The sequence below is a fragment of the Littorina saxatilis genome, linkage group LG10 (assembly GCF_037325665.1).
Source record: "Littorina saxatilis isolate snail1 linkage group LG10, US_GU_Lsax_2.0, whole genome shotgun sequence".
Classification (NCBI taxonomy): Eukaryota; Metazoa; Mollusca; class Gastropoda; order Littorinimorpha; family Littorinidae; genus Littorina; species Littorina saxatilis.
In genome coordinates, this window is record NC_090254.1 from 6,712,374 (window position 1) to 6,732,425 (window position 20,052).

Genomic DNA, 20,052 nt, shown 5'->3' on the forward strand with positions numbered 1-20,052 from the left:
TATACTTAATATAATATATAATGAGCTGTTATTGATATTATAAGATCGTAAAATAAAGCATCTCCGTTTGTAAGCCCTAATATCTCATTGAAAAAAAAAGCTGATTCCCCAAAAAACAAAAACAAAACAAAAAACTCTTTAGGAAAATGTAAAATATGAAAATCATGCAGAGGTGACATGCGACTCATCCCATGGTGGAGGGTCACATATAAACACTGCAGATGCAGCTATGTACAATGGTATGCGCCGGGCCAGCGAAATATCTGGCGGGCCAGTGACTTAATTTCCTGATGTTACTCGCCCGGCAGGTGAGTTAATACAAGTCATACTCTCATCACATCCTCCTCCTCCAACACCTGACCCTGTTTATTTTTGGTTTATTTTTGTCAACGATAAAAAGCCACCCGTCTCGACATTATTATGAAAGAACTCAGATATATTCTGGGATATTAGAACTGTTCACCATAAAGAGGTTTAGTCGTATATAAATCCTTTTGATCAAAATTGTTGCGTATTGTTGTCATACATTAGTCGACGTCATAATTTTGAATAACGCATTTGATTGAAAAAGAGGCAATGTCTGAGATTGCTAAAATATTATGTTTACAAATTATTCACGATAACCACATTTTTTATTTGGTGAACGTTTATTTTCCAAATAACTCCTTGGAAAAAAGCCAATTATGGACACAAGTGAACGAGTGTCTTGAAAATTTAGACGGTGAGAAGATAATTTGTGGTGATTTTAATTGTGTTTTGAATGACGAGTTAGACATTGTAAGTGATGACAAGCATAAAAAAGTTGATATGGCCAATGTTCTGCAATTTTTGAATACTTACTTACTTACTTACTGCCTTTCACGCCTGGTGGCGTGTAGGGCAGCGACAAAGGACCTCATACAAGTCCCGGGCTGGGACTCAGGCGCTCCGTCCACATCAGTGTTGTTTTCCTTTGTCGCTGTTTCTGTAACTCACTCGGTTTTACCAGTTAGAGTTGTTGGCCCTAAGCTGAACCCCCAACCTGGAGGAAATTTTTGAATAGTAATGCTTTAAATGATGTATGGCGCCTGTTTCATGCTGATGAAAAGCAGTTTTCCTGGAGCAGGAAAAATCCCTTCATAGCCCGTCGTCTGGATTATATTTCGTCTCTGATAATTTGTTTGACAAAACATTGTTTTGTGAAATTATTTCAGTAACCCACACAGATCATCGCTTGGTTGAAATGAAAATTCAGTTCGTGAATATTACACGTGGTCCCTCTTATTGGAAATTCAATAACCAGTTATTACGAGATAAACTTTTTGTTGATTTAATGAATGATTTGATTGATACATTTTTATTAGAAAATCAGTTTATGTGCGACCAGTTAAAATGGGAATTGTTGAAAATTTGAATGCGTGATTTTTGTATAGCCTTTGCAGCAGGAAGAAAGCGAAAACAAAATAATCTTCAGCTAACTCTTCAGAGGGAGTTGGAAGAAATTGATATTTCATTAGCCAATGACGTACAGGATATTAACCTTTTGACAAAACGAGAAAATATTAAAACAAAGTTGGAAATATTTTCACTGGAAGAAGCCTAGAGTGCTCAAGTCCGTTCCCGTATTAAGTTTATAGAAGAATGTGGAAAGAACACGAAATATATTTTGAGTTTAGAAAAAAGTAGAGCCAATATGAAAATTATTGATCAATTCAAAACAGAAGATGGCAGAGTGCTTGATACACAGAAAGAAATAATGAAAGAACAGGTACGGTTTTTTAAGAATTCGTATGAAAAACATTCCGAATTTAACGAAACGAATGCTACGGAATTTATACATGGTCTGGATATACAATCCCTCTCCCGTGACAAAAAGTCGGATTTGGAAACTGATATTATTAAAGAAGAATTAACTGCTGCCCTTAAATTATTAAATAACGATTCTGCCCCGGGTATTGATGGCCTAACGACAAGTTTTTATAAAGTGTTTTGGTCCAAGATTGGGAGTGTTGTTCATGCCTCGTTTATAAGTTCCTTTGCGGAAGGTGAATTATCTACCACTCAGAACTAAGCAGTCCTGACTTTAATTCATGAAGGTAAAGAATTACCCAGAGATGATCTCGGGAATTGGAGACCAATTTCTTTAACTAATACTGATTATAAAATTCTTGCGAAGTGCTGAGCAAAACGACTTTCTTCTGTAATTTGTGACATTGTCCATGAAAATCAAGTTGGTTTTATGAAGGGTAGAAATACAATGGTAAGACTCATTGATATACCTTAGACATTATGAATACATTACATACACCTGGAGTTTTACTGGCAATCGATTTCCGTAGTGCTTTTGACAACATATCCAAGGATTTTATTTTGTTTGCATTTGATCAATTTGGTTTTGGAGATCATTATAAGAGATGGGTGTCTGTTCTCATGAAGAACAGTCAGAGTTGCATAAATCATACTGGATGTCGAAACAGGCATTCATCACGCGTGTCCATTCTCGCCAATGGCTTTTATTATCGCCCTTGAACTTTTGGCGATCAAGATCCGATATGAAGATGATATTAAAGGTGTCTATCTGCCTATGTCACATGGTGAGGCGTCACCAATAACTGTTCTGAAACTGTTCTTATATGCAGATGATGTAACCCTTTTTCTACGTGATAAAGAGGATATGAAAAAAGCATTAGATGTTTTAAATATGTGTAAACGTTTTTTCTAATTTAGAACTGAATGTTAATAAGACTGAAGCAATGTGGATTGGTTCGAAGAAGTATTGTTTGGAGGAGTTTTATGGTTTAAAGTGGAAACGAAAGGTGAAAATCGTTGGAATTGTATTTTCTAACAGCACGCCTGCTTCATCAATTGAGGAAAATTGGATAAAAAGAATACAACGGATGCAACAATTGATTACCAATTGGTCAAAAAGAAACTTAAGTTTGCAAGGTAAAATTTGCATTGTAAAAACATTTTTGATTTCTCAGTTTGTCTATATTTTTCAATCGCTGGCAGTACCTTATGATGTTTTACATAAAATTAATTCCATGTTGTTTAGGTTTATTTGGAAGAAAACATATTCAAATACACGGGCGTTTGAAAAAGTAAAACGAACAATTATGTGTAAATTAAAAGATAATGGTGGATTAAATATGATAAATGTTGTGGACATGCACAACTCATTTATGATGTCGTGGGCTATTGGTCTGCAGAACTCTACACACAATTACTGGTCTGTCATTCCTAGATACGTTTTTTTCAAGTTTGGGTAATGGTTTGTCCTGTTTTGACTCTAGTGCATCCTCCAAGAAGCTGGTTGGCGTTGGTAACTGCAGATCGGTCTTTTGGAGACAAGTATTGTTAACCTGGCTAGACAATAAACACATTTGGTTGAAAACGACGTTAAACACCAAATAAAGAAAGAAAAACATAAACACATCTTGTGTGAAAAGAATGATGCCACACCTGTTCCATTGATGAATCAATGTATATGGAACAACATGAATATACAATATAAACATAAATGCCTCTTGTTCAAAGATTTTATTAAATGTCATTTTTATTATGTAAAGGATGTAATGAATGAAATCGGTGACATGATTTCATTTGAAGGATTATGTCAAAAGGTTATTTGAGTATAATGCATTATGTACAGCATTTAATACAACACTGATTAACGCATTGCCATACCGATATGTTTTGTTGCAGGGTTTGACTCGTAATATTGGTAATATTACACCAAGGAAAATAAGAACTGTGTTGGTTAATTTCGATGTACAAACTCCGAGCGCCTGTCCTTTTTGGCAAAGAAAGCATAATGTTGTTGTGGAATCAAGACACTGGCTGTTAGCTGTTAATTGTACAAAAGAAGAACGATTGCGTCTGCTTCAATGGAACATTTTACACAGAATTTACCCAACCAATATTTTGCTAAACAAGATGGGTTTATGTAATACGAATAATTGTGAAGTTTGTAATGAACTGGATACACTTGAGCACTTCTTTTTTCTTTGTCAAGAGGTGAGGAATATGTTTGGAAACTATGTAAATATTTTGTTTATAAGCAAATTTATTATGATATAATTTTGAGTGAAACGGATACATTGTTTGGTTATTGGAATGAAAATTTGAAAAATGATCAAATTTATTTTATAAATTATTATATTTTGATAACAAAAATGACCATTGGAAAATTTAAGTATGGAAAGAAGTTAAATTTGGGTATTTTATTGGAATTAGAGTTAAATATTCGATACCTACTTTCCGCTCAGCCCGATAGTTCCTTAATACACTGTGTTAGGAACGTATCTACTCCCCCCCCCTCCCCCCTGCTGTATGACTTTGATCAGTCCAAATAAATTGACTATATTGACGGACTGTGTGATGATATCTTCTGCTATGGTCTGTTGAGACAGTGATATCAAAATCGAGACCTCCGGTCTCGATTTTGATATCACTGTCGAAACAGACCAATAGCAGAAGATATCATCACACAGTCAGTCAATGTTAGATATATTGCTAATTCTCTGGACATGTTGTATTTACTGTAAAGAAATTACAAAAGTATTTGTCTCAGTTTTGGCTGTTCCATATCCCTCCCTCTGATTATTATTTCTTTTTGTTCACTCTTTTCTAGTACTTTTCAGTATTTTCAAATGTCTTTTCTTTCAAAAAAGTCTTTAGACACTTGCTCAACTAAATTCTGCGATCATTACATTTTCATATATATTTGTTTGTTTTTAAATTTAGGTGTTTTTGTTTTTGAAGTGGGGAAGCAATAAAGAGGTCGTCGATATCAAAACTGATATCGACGGAAATGTCGTCGATATCACTTTTGCACTGAGCTCAGTTTTGCCCAATTGACCAATGGAAATCCACGTAACATATGAAATAACAATATTTAAGATTATTCAATGCGTGCAAATCTTAAACAAAATTAGGCGGAGCGTTGTTTAGAGATCAAATAACCAAAGAGAAGTAAATTCTCGATATGCATAGGAGGAGGAAAGTCGCTTGTTCATTTCAACGCTCTCAGGTGGCAAGAGAAAGGTTCCGTACAACTCTCGCTTACTCCATCACACATGTCGTATGCATATAGAGCGCTTTAGACTTCCCTTTGGTCTTTTTATCAGTGCGTGCAAGTTCATGATTTTTGTTCAGACACGCAGCGCTGCTGCTTGTAACGCTGGATATACGAAACAGAGATCTTGAGTCGTCATTTTCATTTACAATAGGATTTTGTTCTATAACTATGACACTACGGGATTGTTGTGGTTCGTTTCTATGTTCCGTTTTGCCGAAACACTTGCACATTAACGAACGCGCCTGTGTCACAGAGAAAGAGACATAGAGGGCATAAACAATTTTTTGTAACAAAACCCAACATAATTATCCTGCTATCCTTCTCATACCAAGTGATCAAATACTGCTATTTCTCGAGAGGAACAGAATCTGCACAGGTTACATTATCTAGTAAACGCCCACCCCCTACTTTTGAGCGAAATGTGTGCATAAGGGGGGTGGGCGCTTACACAATAGTTTACGGCATTGGGTTTTGATCGGTGTAAGTGTTGTAGCAGGATCCTTTCTTTGAATACACATTTTATCACCAGATGGTCAAGACAGTATGAAGATCCGTTTAAGCAAGCTTCATGACTTCATCAAGAACAGGCCAAATGTACACCTGAGACATGCAGTTGGTATGTGTCTGTAGGCATTTCACGCTCAAATTCTATCTTTCTGTCTGTATCGCTGTCCCTGTTTCTCTTTATCTGTGTCTCTCCGTCGCGTGCTCGCGCGCGCGCGTGTGTGTGTGTGTGTGTGTGTGTGTGTACGTGTATGTATGTGTGTGTGTGTGTGTGTGTGTGTGTGTGTGTATGTGTGTGTGTGTGGCTGTGTGTGTGTGTGTGTGTTTATGTGTGTGTGTGTGTGTGTGTGTGTGTGTGTGTGTGTCACGTTTTAATGGTCAAATGAATGACCTAAAACGGTCAATTACTGCTAACTGACTAACCACACCACGATCCACTCTCGCAGTCACACAAAAAAAGTTAGAATCAACAAAAGTATAAGTTCTAGACGTCTGTTTATATACACTAACTCCCCACCTCCCTCTTCACGTGAAGCCAAAAGTGTTTTACGACCAAGTCGTCAAACAAAACAAAGACAACTGACAAAAGCTAGTTAAAATTTATGAAATAATAAGAACACGCTGAACCGTGTAAAGTTAGAAAACACTTAGCTGCTCTGTTAAAAGTCTTAGCCTGTACAGGCGTTAACACTCCACGTTGTCACAACTCAAAGTTCTTCATAAAGGGTTAGAAAGATGACAAGGTGGGGGGCGATTACGCATGGGTGCACTCAACTCTTAGTGTAGCCAGGGTCCATTGGATGAAACGCAGTGGCGCAGTGGTGCATACAGGTGAAAGTCGCAGCAACACCAGCAACAGCCGTAGAACAGCAACCGTACAGCAAGGGTGTAGCAAATGTGTAGCCCGTCTCCGGCAACAAGGCAGCAACAAGGTAGCAACCAGGTAGCGAACCTCCAGCAGGCATCCAGCAAGTCTCCCGCAACCGTGTGGCCAAAGTGTAGCACGTCTCCAGCAACCAGGTAGCAACTTCCAGGTAGCAAGCTGAAACAGAGTAGTTGGTGCAGTGACCATGGCAACAATCCCCCGTTTTTCCACCTTTAAACATATCTAACTTCCCCCTTCAGCAAGCACGTGGTACCTGCAAGAATAGACTTTTAATAACAATCAAGACATTTTCTCCTCCTCTCCATATCTGCAAAAACCATATACAGATTACAATTTAGCGTTAAAATGAGCAAGTTATACGCTATCATGGAGAAACAAAACAGAGTTTACATTTCACAGACATTGACCGGTCACCAGCGTAAAGTAACGTCTAATTACCCGTCAGCGAAAATATGTAGCCAAATCCCTCCGTCCTAAGCCTTCTGCGTGCTGAGATGACGCCAGAAGCCCGTTGGTCGACCTAAACTAGTCTTGCAACGTGTTGGAATCCTCTAAATCTTAGTCAACGGAAACCCAGACCTCGTCGATTGCAAAGCATGTGTAGAAAAGAAAGAAAGAAGGGAAAGAAAGACCATGTGATCTCCCTGACCAATTAGCAATCGCCTGTCCTAGAACAAGTGATCTCCCTGAGCAATCACTGGTCGCCTACCATACACAGGTATAGCATGCTTGAAACACGTGATTTAACAGTGAGCGAAAAATCACCCCATTTTCCCGCACGGATTTCACGCCGGCAATTTCCTCGTGAATTTTGTGACAATGCGGTAGCCAGCACAGGCGCATTGCATTGCAATTTGGGAAAGGCGCCCCACAAAGAGTTCCTGTCCCACTCGTGTCACTGAAACCGTGACAGTGTGGGTGTGTGCCGTGGGTGAGTGTGTGTGTGTGTGTGTGTGTGTGTGTGTGTGTGTGTGTGTGTGAGTGTGTGTGTACCCATGTTTCCACAGGTTTGGTTGCCTAAATCACCATAAGGCAACCATCCACACGTGGATGGCAACCTAAACTCTGGATGGCAACCTAATTGTGTGGATGGTCGCTTCATTTAACACCGTTAAATTGACTTTTTTGACGGAAAGAATGTCATAACAATGTTCAAAATGACATTCTTTCCGTCCACACGTGTGGATGGTTGTCTTATGGTTATATTGACACCGTTAAATTGACTTTTTTGACGGAAAGAATGTCATAACAATGTTCAAAATGACATTCTTTCCGTCCTCTATAGGCGACGAAATAGGTCAAATTTTGTGCATTTTTTAGTGCAAAATTCTTCGATGCCGGAGCGAGTACTGCACCCAGTGCTGTTGTAGTGCAAGTGCACTAGAAAGGCACTACACCCAGTGCCGCCTCTTAGGTAACCATCCACACTTTAGGTGCGTGTGTGTGTGTGTGTGTGTGTTTGTGTGTGAGTGAGTGTGTGTGTGTGTGTGTGTGTGTGTGTGTGTGTGTGTGTGTGTGTGTGTGTGTGTGTGTGAGTGAGTGTGTGTGTGCCTTCTTCAGGCCGACATTTAGAAAAAATAAACAAAAAACAGAACAAAAGCAAAAGCAAACCAAACCAAACCATACAATGAAAATGTGATAGAACATACTCTAATGGTAATACAAAATGTGATAGAACATACTCTAATGGTGTCGTGTTCCGAGCGTACATAAACAACACTCACATCAGGTGCGTTCATCTAGTTTACTTGTCTAGCAAACTGCTACAGATGACAACAATACAAGGTCGATGCGGTAAGCCATGCCTAATCAGTGTCCCGCGTGCATGCCAGAGAGCGAAGCGAGTAGTGGGCGGAAAGGCACCGTTGCACATGCGCGCCCCATCACATGACCGACCGAGTTCGACCGACACGACCCGAGAGGTACCGAATACCGTCACATCTCCCCCCTTCAAATAAAAAGATATAATGATCTTGATGAAACGAAACATTATCGTTTAAAATTAAAGTTCAATAGGGGTTTCAGTAACGAATCTTTCGACCGGAACCGAAACAGTCATTGTTTATTTGCTGTTGATCTGCGGAGTCGATGGTTCACTCTTCGAAGCGGGACGGTGGTCTCACAGTTCGTCCGCTGCGGGTTTTGATGACCGGAGTCGACGTTTGCTGCCCTGGGTTAGGCGCCGCTGGAGGACGTCGCGGGGACCCAGGCGTCGGTGGAGGTTCCGGAGAACGAAGACCTGGCTGGTCTGCATTGCGCTGGCTTGGCGTTTCAGGAACAGGACTCTGTTGGGTTGGGACAGGGTAAAGGACAGGGATGTTGGTCATGGTAGGCCTGTCTAACACTTGTCGGGAAGACAATCTGAGGTGTCGTCTGTTCCGACGATACTGTCCCCTTTCTGACCATATCTCGTAGGACCGTGGTGCACATTGACGCAGGACTGTTGATGGTTTTCCCCAGGACTTTTCGTGATCTAGTTTCTGGAGAACAGTGTCACCTGGTATTAGTGGCGGCAGGGTCTCTGTCCCATGACGTCTGTCGTGGTCACTCTTGTTTCTGAGCTTTGCTTGCTCGTCCCGCGCCTTTATCGCATCCCTTCTGACCGTCTTTGGGATGAGATTGCTTGCGAGAGTAGGGAGCGTCGTTCGCATCTTTCTTCCGAGTGCTAGCTCCGCTGGACTCGTTCCTGTTGGCGTCGTAGGTGTAGCCCGGTGACTGAGTAGGGCTAAGAACGGGTCTTCTTGAGCGAGAATCTTCTTGGCCTCTTGTACTGCTCGCTCGGCTTCTCCATTCGACTGAGGAAAGTATGGACTGCTAGTCGAGTGAGTAAACTTCCATGCTGCTGCGAAGTTCTGGAACTCTGTTGACGTGAACTGAGAACCGTTGTCCGTGACGACGACGTCTGGTATTCCGTGGTGTGCGAAGATGTTCTTCATCCGTCCAATGACGACTTCAGATGTCTCTCTCGGAAGATGAGCGATTTCAAGATATCTTGAATAATAGTCAATCAGAACAAGATAACTCTGTCCCTTGAAGTCACACAAGTCTGCAGCAACCATCTGGAATGGTCTGTCTGGGAGTTCTGTTGTCATAAGTGGCTCACTTCTTTGGGATGTCTGCTTCTCTTCGCAGTGTTGACATGCTGACACTCTTTGCTTGATGTTTTCATTGATGCCTGGCCACCAAACTGTCGACTTTGCTCTTTCTCGACATTTGGTTATCCCGAGATGGCCTTCGTGAATCCGGTTCAGCATTTCTTCTCTCAAGACCTGCGGAATGACGATCCGGACGCCTCTGACGAGAAGACCTCGATGTATGCTGAACTCGCCTCTGAATGCGTAGTAGTCTTTCAGAGCTGGCTCTACGTCAGTGACGTACCTGGGCCAACCGTTGGCCGTGTAGTGTAGAGCTGCTTTGACGACAGGATCTTGCTGACTCAGTGCTGCTATCTCGTCTAGTCTTTTGTCTGAAACCGGCCATGAAGATTGGACAGCGTCGACGTGAGCTTCCACATCTTCCGCCAGTAGTGTGGCAACATCGGCTCTGTCTTCCGATGTCTCTTCTCTCCCCTCTTGGACAGGCGACTGAGGACTTCTCGACAAGGCGTCAGCCACCACAAGTGTCTTGCCTGGTGAATAACTTGCTGTCAAGCTGAATCGCATCAGTCTCATCAGCATCCGCTGACATCTGATGGGCGTTTCGTCCAAATCTTTGGTGTTGATGAGAGGAATGAGCGGCTTGTGGTCGGTTTCGAGCGTAAATTTCTCCAGACCGATCAGATAACGTTCGAACTTTTCGCACGCCCACACAGCAGCTAGACATTCCTTCTCAATCTGGGCATACCCTTGTTCCGTTGATGTCAGAGTTCTTGAGCAGAAAGCGACTGGCTTCATCTTCTCCCCATGCTGCTGCAGGAGTACGCCGCCAATACCGTAGCTGCTCGCGTCGGCACTGACCGTTGTCGGCTTAGTCAAGTCGAAGTAAGCGAGAGTAGGAGCTGCTGTCAGGAGCTCTTTCGCTTTTGAAAACGCGAGTGTCTGTGGCTGTCCCCAGTTCCACGCCTTGTCTTTCTCCAGCAACTCGGTGACAGGCTTCAAGACTGACGACAAGTTTGGCAGAAATCGTCCCAGAAAGTTCATCATGCCCAGAATTCTTCTCAGTTCTGTGACGTTGGTCGGGTCAGGCATGTTGATGATGGCATCAATCTTCTTCTTGTCTGGTCTGATTCCGTCGGCGTTGATCACGTGACCAAGGAACTCGATCTCTGACTGCTTGAAGCTGCATTTTTCCTTGTTGAGCTTGAGCCCGGCCTCGACAATCTTCTTCATGGAGCTCTCAAGATGCTGCTCGTGTTCGTCGTCTGAGTTGCTGTAGATGAGAACGTCGTCGAAGAAACAGATTGTGTTTTCTTCTCCCTTCAGGATCGTCTCCATCGTACGTTGGAAAATCTCGGGAGCGGAGGATATTCCGAACTGAAGTCTTTTGTAGTAGTACCTTCCGAATGGCGTGATGAAGGTTGTGTACTTGGCAGTTTCTGGGTCGAGAGGAATTTGATAAAACCCCGACGTTGCGTCCAGCTTGCTGAAAATCTTCGCTCCTTTGAGTCGATGCAAAATGTCGTCGAGAGTCGGAATCGGGTACCTCTCCCTCTTGACTGACAGGTTCAGCTTTTTCAAGTCCGTGCAGATCCGGACCGCTCCAGATTTCTTCAAAACTGGCACCATCGGAGAACACCAATCTGTTGGCTCGGTTATTTCCTCAATAATTCCGGCCTTCTTCATCCTTTCCAGTTCTTCTTCTACCTTCTTCATCAAAGGTATGGGTACTCTCCGAGCTGTGTGCAGACTGTAGGGCTGGCTGTTCTCTTTCAAGACGATCTTTGCCGGTGGGCAATTGACTGGTTGTTGGTCCAACTCACCGAACGCTGGCTGTATGCTGTCGAGACGTTGGACAAGTCCCATGCGTTTACAGGCTTCTCTGCTTAATAAGCTCTCTGTCTTGCTGTCAACGACATAGATATCCAAGTGAAACTCTTGACCGTTGATGTTGGTAGTGTCCCTAAAGAATCCTATGCAGGATATCTGTCCGCCTGCGCCGTGCATGACTGCACAGGTGGGGATAAGCTTGGGACACGGGACAAGGGTCAGGTAGAGGGATTTGGAAATGATGGTCACATCTGCACCTGTGTCGATCTTGAACCTGATCTTGCGACGTCCAAATGATAGGTCAGTGTACCATGCTGGTTCAGCTCCCTGCTTGTGTACGACACCCATGTAGTACACTTCTTCTGCGTCGACAGCGTTGACTTGCTTGGAACGGCAACAAGAAAAGTAATGTCCGTACCTGCCACAGCCGTGACACTGCTTCCCTTTTGCTGGACAGTCACTGTCTTTCTTGTGTTGTCCACGTCCGCAGCGTGAACATGATGCATCACTTCTCCCCTCCTGAGGAAAGCGACGACCGCCACCACGCGGATGACGAAATCCACCCCTGGAACCGGCGTGCTTGGTTGCTGGACCGCTGCTGCCACTGTCACAGCTGGTACCTGTTGCACCTGCACCGCCGCGAGGGCGTCTGTTGAATCGCTGCGTACCGGTGTGTACGGCGTCGACACTGGAACGTTGCTCAGACAGCTGTCTCTTGACTTGCTCGTACTGCCTGGCTTGCTTAATGGCGTCTTGCAAATTCAGGTCTGCTTGCATTTGTAACTTTTCTGAGAGTTCTCGGTCGTTCACACCAAGGACGAACCTGTCGCGAATGGCTTCGTCGCGGTTATGAAAATCTGCGTGCTCAGAAAGTTCGTACAGGGCTCTGACGTAAGGTTCGATTTGCTCGCCGCTGTGTTGGCTTCTGGTGTTGAAGACGGCTCGAACGTGTATGACGTTCTTTTGTGGAACGAAGTGCGTGTCAAATAACTTCAGTACGTCCTCCAGTTTTGCTTCGTCATTGTCCTCGTCATATTCGAACTGTTCGTAGATCTGTTCGGCTTGTATGCCCATAGCATAGATTAAGGAACTGACCTGGACTGAAAATTGTTCTTTGTCTAGTTTAGAAGCAACCCTGTAGCGTTCGAAACGCTTACGCCACGTGAGCCACTGGTCGGGCCTCCCAAAGTCGAGTGGTTCAGGCGGTTTGAATGGCATGCTCTTCTTCTTCCGTACGACTATGCTCGACTATTTCAAAACTCACGGTTGGGTAAAGAATCCCACCGCTGCCACCATGTCGTGTTCCGAGCGTACATAAACAACACTCACATCAGGTGCGTTCATCTAGTTTACTTGTCTAGCAAACTGCTACAGATGACAACAATACAAGGTCGATGCGGTAAGCCATGCCTAATCAGTGTCCCGCGTGCATGCCAGAGAGCGAAGCGAGTAGTGGGCGGAAAGGCACCGTTGCACATGCGCGCCCCATCACATGACCGACCGAGTTCGACCGACACGACCCGAGAGGTACCGAATACCGTCACAAATGGTAATACACATTAATACTCTGATATGATTTCAGTGACAAGTAGATGCAGTTGGTCAAATCAATAGTAAATGGAAATAAATATGATAACAAGAGACTCCAATCAGATTTCAGTGACATATAGATGCAGATGTTAACATCCCCGTGACATGTTTTCAGCCATTCTGCGCCCAAACACCGGATGCAATGAGTTGTGCTGGTCAGGCGTTGTTGTTGGCGTTTTGTCACATATCGTCCTCGTCATCTTCATCGTCTTGTTCGTCTGGACCCGAAGTAACCAACTGTGTACGTATTGCGATCTTCTTGTGCATGTACCGCATTAACTGTACGGACAATAAATGATCGTATGTCTTATGTCATACCTTTCCCCTTGTCTCTCCTTGTGTCACACGCACGCGTGCATTCCATACACGCTTTGTTAAGCCTGGGCAGAACTTGCACACAATTTTATTGATATTTCGATTGCATGTAAAACCATTTGTGTTTTTTCCTTAAACAAAGTACCCATTAAATGTGTACAGGTACAGCTCAAAAACCGTACTTGAAATATGTTTTTGTTTTTTAAGGGTTAAACAAATTCATTTATGGTGGTGCACGTGCTCATCTGTGTGTGTGTGTGCGTGCGTGATTGGGTGTGTGCGCGCGTGTGTGTGTGTGTGCGTGCGTGCGTGGGTGTGTGCGCGCGTTTGTGTTTGTGTGCGTGTGTGCGTGCGTGCGTGCGTGCAAACGTACGTGTGTGTGTGTGTTTGTGTGTGTGTGTGTATGTTTGTGTGTGTGTGTGTGTGCACGGATGTGTGTGTACGTGTTTGTGTGTGCACGGCTGTGTGTGTACGTGTGTGTGTGTTACAGTGAGGAGACCAGAGTACAACACATCCAAGCAACCACTACTGACTGCAGTGGGGTACCAAACATACACAAACCCTAAACTGGTTGAACTTTAAGAAAGAACACTATAAAAGTATCTGCGTACAATCTTTTTACATTTAGTCAAGTGTTGAGGGTCGTGGTGTGTGTGTGTGTGTGTGTGTGTGTGTGTGTGTGTGTGTGTGTGTGTGTGTGTGTGTGTGTGTGTTTCTTTCTTTCTTTTTTTATTTGGTGTTTAACGTCGTTTTCAACCGTTCAAGGTTATATCGCGACGGTGTGTGTGTGTGTGTGTGTGTGTGTGTGTGTGTGTGTGTGTGTGTGTGTGTGTGTATGTGTAGGGCGATTCAGAGTAAACTACTGGACCGATCTTTATGAAATTTGTCATGAGAGTTCCTGGGTATGATATCTCTAGACGTGTTTTTCCTTTTTTCGATAAATGTCTTTGATGACGTCATATCCGGCATTTTGTAAAAGTTGAGGCGGCACTGTCACACCCTCATTTTTCAATCAAAGGCCGGACTTTGGGATTGCATTTCAGCTTGGAGGCTTAAAAATTAATTAATGACTTTGGTCATTAAAAATCTGAAAATTGTAATTTTTTTTTTTTTTTCTTTTTGGGCGGTGAGCATATCCTTCTTCATTGGTCTTTTTTTTATTTTTTTAATGAAGTTTTAATTTTGTTTTCTTTTACATTACAATTTAACTAATGTCTGCGTGTATGTGCGTGTGTGTGTGTGTGTGTGTGTGTGTGTGTGTGTGTGTGTGTGTGTGTGTGTGTGTGTGTGTGTGCGTGTGTGTGTGTGTGTGTTGTTGTTGCTGTTCCCATAATTCTGTTATATAATACATTTTCAGCGGGACAATACATAACAAGTTAATTAATCCAACGCTCGATAGACAAAGGCGAGAATTTACAAATTACCAATTACAGTACCAGTTTTCAGCACAGCATCATACAGCGCATATATAAATAACTTTACATTAACAGCACAATACTACTAGTTATCTATATTCTTATACACAGTTCAATTTTACTAGAAATTTCGAACTCGAGCTTGGTTCTGAAATAAGATCTTCATGTTAGTTTTTGGATTTCCGTACTTAAACTGGCTTATGCACATTTTCGATATCAATATAAGGTGATTAATTATGAAGGTTTTCTCTCTGGGGATATCACGTGTGAAATACCCAAAAAGAGCCTCTTCGCAGCTTAACTTTATATTTTTGCCTGTACATTTAAATATGTACCCTTGACATTCCTGCCATATGGGTTGCACTGCTCTAATTGTATTTAAAATTATTTTTTTATAAAATGATCCACAATTACGTTTATCTTATTTGTCATCATTTTCTGATTCTAAAAACATATAAATATGTTATATTCGGATTAAAAACAAGCTCTGAAAATTAAAAATATAAAAATTATGATTAAAATTAAATTTCCGAAATCGATTTAAAAACAATTTCATCTTATTCCTTGTCGGTTCCTGATTTCAAAAACATATAGATATGATATGTTTGGATTAAAAACACATTCAGAGAGTTAAAAAGAATAGAGATATAGAAAAGCGTGATATCCTCCTCAGCGCAACCGCTACCGCGCTTTTCTGGATTGGTAATTTCACTGCCTTTGCCACGAGCGGTGGACAGACGATGCTACGAATGTACGGTCTTGCGGAAAAAATGCAATGCGTTCAATTACATTCTGTTAGTTCGACTGAGCTTGACTAAATGTTGTATTTTCGCCTTACGCGACTTGTTTTATTTTCAGATGTAGTGAATTAAAGTTGAAAAAACACGATATCAAGTAAATTGTCTTTTCCTAATTTTAAGCTAGTATTCACTTCAGCATGATTTGTTTGTTTACCTTCTGTCAATATCTGTACTATTAGTATATGTACTATTTTGATGGAAAAATCTAAAGTAAAAAACCTAACAAATGCATTGATGGCATTTTGCAAGCGAGTTTCATCGCCCAGTTAACGTTTGAGGTTAGTTCATTTTGTGTAAGATAATCGTGTGCCTGTATGAAGCTTGAGTGTATACTGCTAGTTTTAGTGAATGTATTTTTATACTTATGCTGTCCAGTGTTGTTTTTAAATTAATGTTGTTGATCAGTTTGTATAAATGACGCGTGTGTTGGTGTATATGGCTGGATTGAAATGTTTCTTAACCGCAATGTCATCACAAATTCCCAACCTTGGGCAATTAAAGATTCTGTATTCTGTATTCTGTATTCTGTATTCTGTGTTCTGTATTCTGTGTTCTGTATTCTGTACTCTGTATTCTGTACTCTGTATTCTGTATTCTGTACTCTGTATTCTGTACTCTGTCTTCTGTATTCTGTACTCTGTATTCTGTGCTCTGTATTCTGTATTCTGTATTCTGTGTTTTGTATTCTGTATTCTGTATTCTGTACTCTGTATTCTGTATTCTGTACTCAAAGGACCCCTGGGATGACGTTCTTGTAAATGTAACGTGTGTGTTTTTTTGGTCAATAATTAAACGTTCCAATAACCTACAACTCCTGTATTTGAATGCAAATGAAGCACTGTATTAGTTTCTGTCACCAGCTATACAGAGTCAGCTGCGCTGTCTTTGTCGAGAGTAACGGCCAGCCCACGACGTTCTGGTCTTTATCTATATATATATATATATATACGACTAGTGTCTGTCTGTCTGTCTGTCTGTCTGTTCGCGATGCACGGCCAAAGTTCTCGGTGGATCTTTTTCAAATTTGGACACCGTATTCAGCTACACCCCGGACACAACCTCATCGATGAGATATTTCAACACGTGCTGAACCGATTTTTTTTATTTTTTATTTTTTTTTGGTCGTGATCCACTACCAGTAACTCTTCCTTATCTTCTCCAGTGTTTTCAGCCGCGATTATCTCCCTTCCTCCGTGTGGCGTCAATCCATATTCCCGTTACTACGTTACTATTTTTAGAAGGTCACTGCACGTTACTATTTTTAGAAGGTCTCCAGTGTTTTGCGCGTTTATCTCCTTTCCTTTGTGCGCCGGCGAAGCCGGCGCAGGCACAGTCTGGTATTCGGCTCTACTTCTTCCCGGCGAAGCCGGTACCTGCCGAAGCGGGTAATCATCTAGTGATACATATAACAATAATTGTCAGTAATGGGTGTCACATGACTGCTGTGAAACAGATGATTGGCTAATGGCAATGCGCTTAAAACTGTTTGTGCACTCTAACACACAGAACGTATTCAAGCGCCTGTGCTCCTTTCCTTTTAATAAGATTCTTCTCATCCTCCGTGTTAGTGACATTACCAAACAATGATGCTTGACCCTAACTTTCCTCGCGGATAAAAGCAGAAGTGGTTGTTTTTTTGGACAGATTCTGAGCTAGACCATGCAGCATTTGGAAGTCTACTGATTCGATTGATTGTCCTCCGTACATGCAGCAGACGACAAAGTCAGTTCAGTACCGAAATGAACGGTTTTCGCATATGTCAGGACAACAACGATAAAAATAGGAAACGCGAAGTCTTCAACACATTCTTACCATGACTGTAATCATTGCACCAACCTCCCAGATGAATGCAGACACATTACAAGAAATTTAAGATGCCAACTTTATATTTGGTGATTGAACGAACCATCGTGTCACTTGACATCAGGGGACGTCACTCAGTTGCGTGGGGATTGTTCATTGGTTGGGAGCATAGACACTTCTGGTGGATATTTTGATACCAATTATTAACTTAATGATTAAGTCCTCGCCCTGTTGGACTTGTCTGCTGCATTTGACACTATCGACCATGACGTTCTCATGTAGAGGCTGCGGTGTGCATTCGGCATCTCCGACAAAGCTCTTGACTGGTTCACGTCCTACCTCCCTGACCGCTGTCAATGGATACATATTGGACAACACAACTCATCGAGTGTTTGTCTCAAGTATGGAGTCCCACAGGGCTCTGTTTTAGGCCCAGTCTTGTTTACGCTGTACACTCAAGGACTCTCCGACATTATCTCTAGGTGTGAACACCACAAAGATGTGACCCTCCACCACGAAATGAGTCGCATGTCACCTCGCGCGGTTCTGCGCTATAGCTTAATATAAGTCCAGGGAGTGTCTGGTTGTTAACAGTGTGAGGGTCACCTTAGTCACAGGCTTATAAATTTCTGCTCTTTGCTAAAACGGTTTTCACCACTGGATAGAGCATAAAAAACTCTTTAGGAAAATGTAAAAATATGAAACTAATGCAAAGGTGACATGCGACTCATTCCGTGGTGGAGGGTCACATATATACTGACGATACTCAGATAGAAGATTCTACTCGCCCCAGTCATCTCCCAAAAGTACTTGAAAAAAACGAACTGTGCATTGAGTCAGTGAAGGATTGGATGGTTGATTACAAGCTGAAGTTGAACGATTCCAAGACTGAAGTCATGCTGTCAGGCTCAAAGCATGCGTTAATTCAGACTGATCGTAGGCTACATTTATAACATTCTGTAGGTACCGTAAACTACCTTGTATACGCCCACCCTCTCCCCCCCCCAAAAAAAAAGGTGGGGGTGGGCGTTTACTAGGTACTATACCCTTTACGAGAGTGGTTTCTTTGCTAGAATAAGGATATTTTGGTCACTTGGCATGGAAGTGTTCAAAGGATGCGTTATTGCACACACATTTCCTCGCTCACGCTCTCTCTCTCCCTCACACACACACACACACACACACACACACACACACACACACACACACACACACACAGACACACACACACACACACACACACACACACACACACACACACACGCTCACACAAGGAATTCTGCAAGCAAATCACGAAAGAAATCTTCTTGCTTTATCGTCTGTTAACAATTCCAAAAGGCAACACCAGCAGACTGAATAACCTGTGTAATTTACCTCTATTAGTCTAATGATCGAAACTGGGGAGTGGGCGTTTAACAGGTAACGTACACTGTGCCCAGAATTGGACCAAAAGTAGGGGGTGGGTGTGCACTCGATACTGGGCGTATACAAGGTAGTATACGGTACATGCGCATCCTGCTTTATGTATACATTGCTCAGTTTCTGGAAAACTTTCTTGTCAACCATAGGTAACGTATGTGTCATTTAAAAGAACGTGTCCACATGTTTTCCCGACAAAGCCGTCTCCGTGAATTTACAGCAGGCTTGCGTGTTCAGTGTGTAAGAGGTGTTGAAATACTCACTTGTGAAACTTAAACATCTGGATGCAAGTCTATAACGTGTTCAGTGTGTAAGAGGTGTTGACATACACTCACTTGTGAAACTTAAAAACCTAGATGCAAGTCTATAACGTGTTCAGTGTGTAAGAGGTGTTGACATACACTCACTTGTGAAACTTAAAAACCTAGATGCAAGTCTAAAACGTGTTCAGTGTGTAAGAGGTGTTGACACACACTCCCTTGTGAAACTTAAAAACCTAGATGCAAGTCTAAAACGTGTTCAGTGTGTAAGAGGTGTTGACACACACTCCCTTGTGAAACTGAAAAACCTAGATGCAAGTCTATAACGTGTTTAGTGTGTAAGAGGTGTTGAAATACACTCACTTGTGAAACTTAAAAACCTAGATGCAAGTCTATTCGTACAGAATGTGTTTACATTATCCCGTTCAAGTTTGCGTCCGTATTTATCCCCGAAAGGTGGCGACACTGGTAACATCCCAAATTAATCGACTGGAATTGTTTGTCATAGCTTAAAATGTTACTCTTTTTTCCCTTTTATGTTCCGTTGATCTGTTCATCACAAAATCAGCCGTATGTGTCGATGATAAGCGAGTGGTATTGTTGCATAACTAACATTACCCGAGCCAGGCGACAGTAACGTATGTATCGTTTTGATGCCTTCTCGACAAGATTGTAGCGCGTGTACGAGTCATTCACACGAAAGAGTGCTTTTCCTTATTCTTTTCAACTTTCTGAGCTTGTTCAGGGCCGGACTAGGCGAGGAGGAGGGGGGGGGGGGGGGGTTGCCAGTGGTGGCCCAGGGGGATGTCCCCCCCTGGCGGCAGGGGCGGATCAGTTCATTTTATGGGTGGGTTTTTTCAAAAGTATATTGTGAAGATGTGGGTGTGAAGGCGCGAAGCGCCGAGCCGACGGCGCAAAGCGCCTAGCTTGCTAGGGAGGTCCGGGGGCATGCCCCCCCGGAAAATTTTGAAAAAAAGGATGCAAAATGGTGCAATCTGGTGCATTCTGAGGATGATCATTACCAGTTTCAGGCAGCAGATTTTGTCACTGATTAATACCCCAAAAATTGAAACTCA

The 20,052-nt window shown here is 42.4% G+C and overlaps 1 protein-coding gene across 2 annotated transcripts in view; it reads left to right on the plus strand.

Moving 5' to 3' along the window:
- The window catches only part of LOC138978019 (uncharacterized), a 20,252-nt gene extending 4,244 nt beyond the window's left edge, over positions 1 to 16,008 (plus strand). The window contains exons 3-5 of one of the 2 annotated variants that reach the window (XM_070350636.1): positions 5,589 to 5,675; positions 13,080 to 13,205; positions 13,770 to 16,008. In XM_070350636.1, the coding sequence (XP_070206737.1) occupies positions 5,589 to 5,675; positions 13,080 to 13,205; positions 13,770 to 13,861 (305 nt within the window). In that variant the 3' untranslated portion in view covers positions 13,862 to 16,008. Of the gene's footprint in view, positions 1 to 5,588; positions 5,676 to 13,078; positions 13,206 to 13,769 lie in introns of both variants that reach the window. The other variant, XM_070350637.1, reaches the window with a different exon arrangement.
- The last annotated feature ends 4,044 nt before the right edge of the window (positions 16,009 to 20,052 follow it).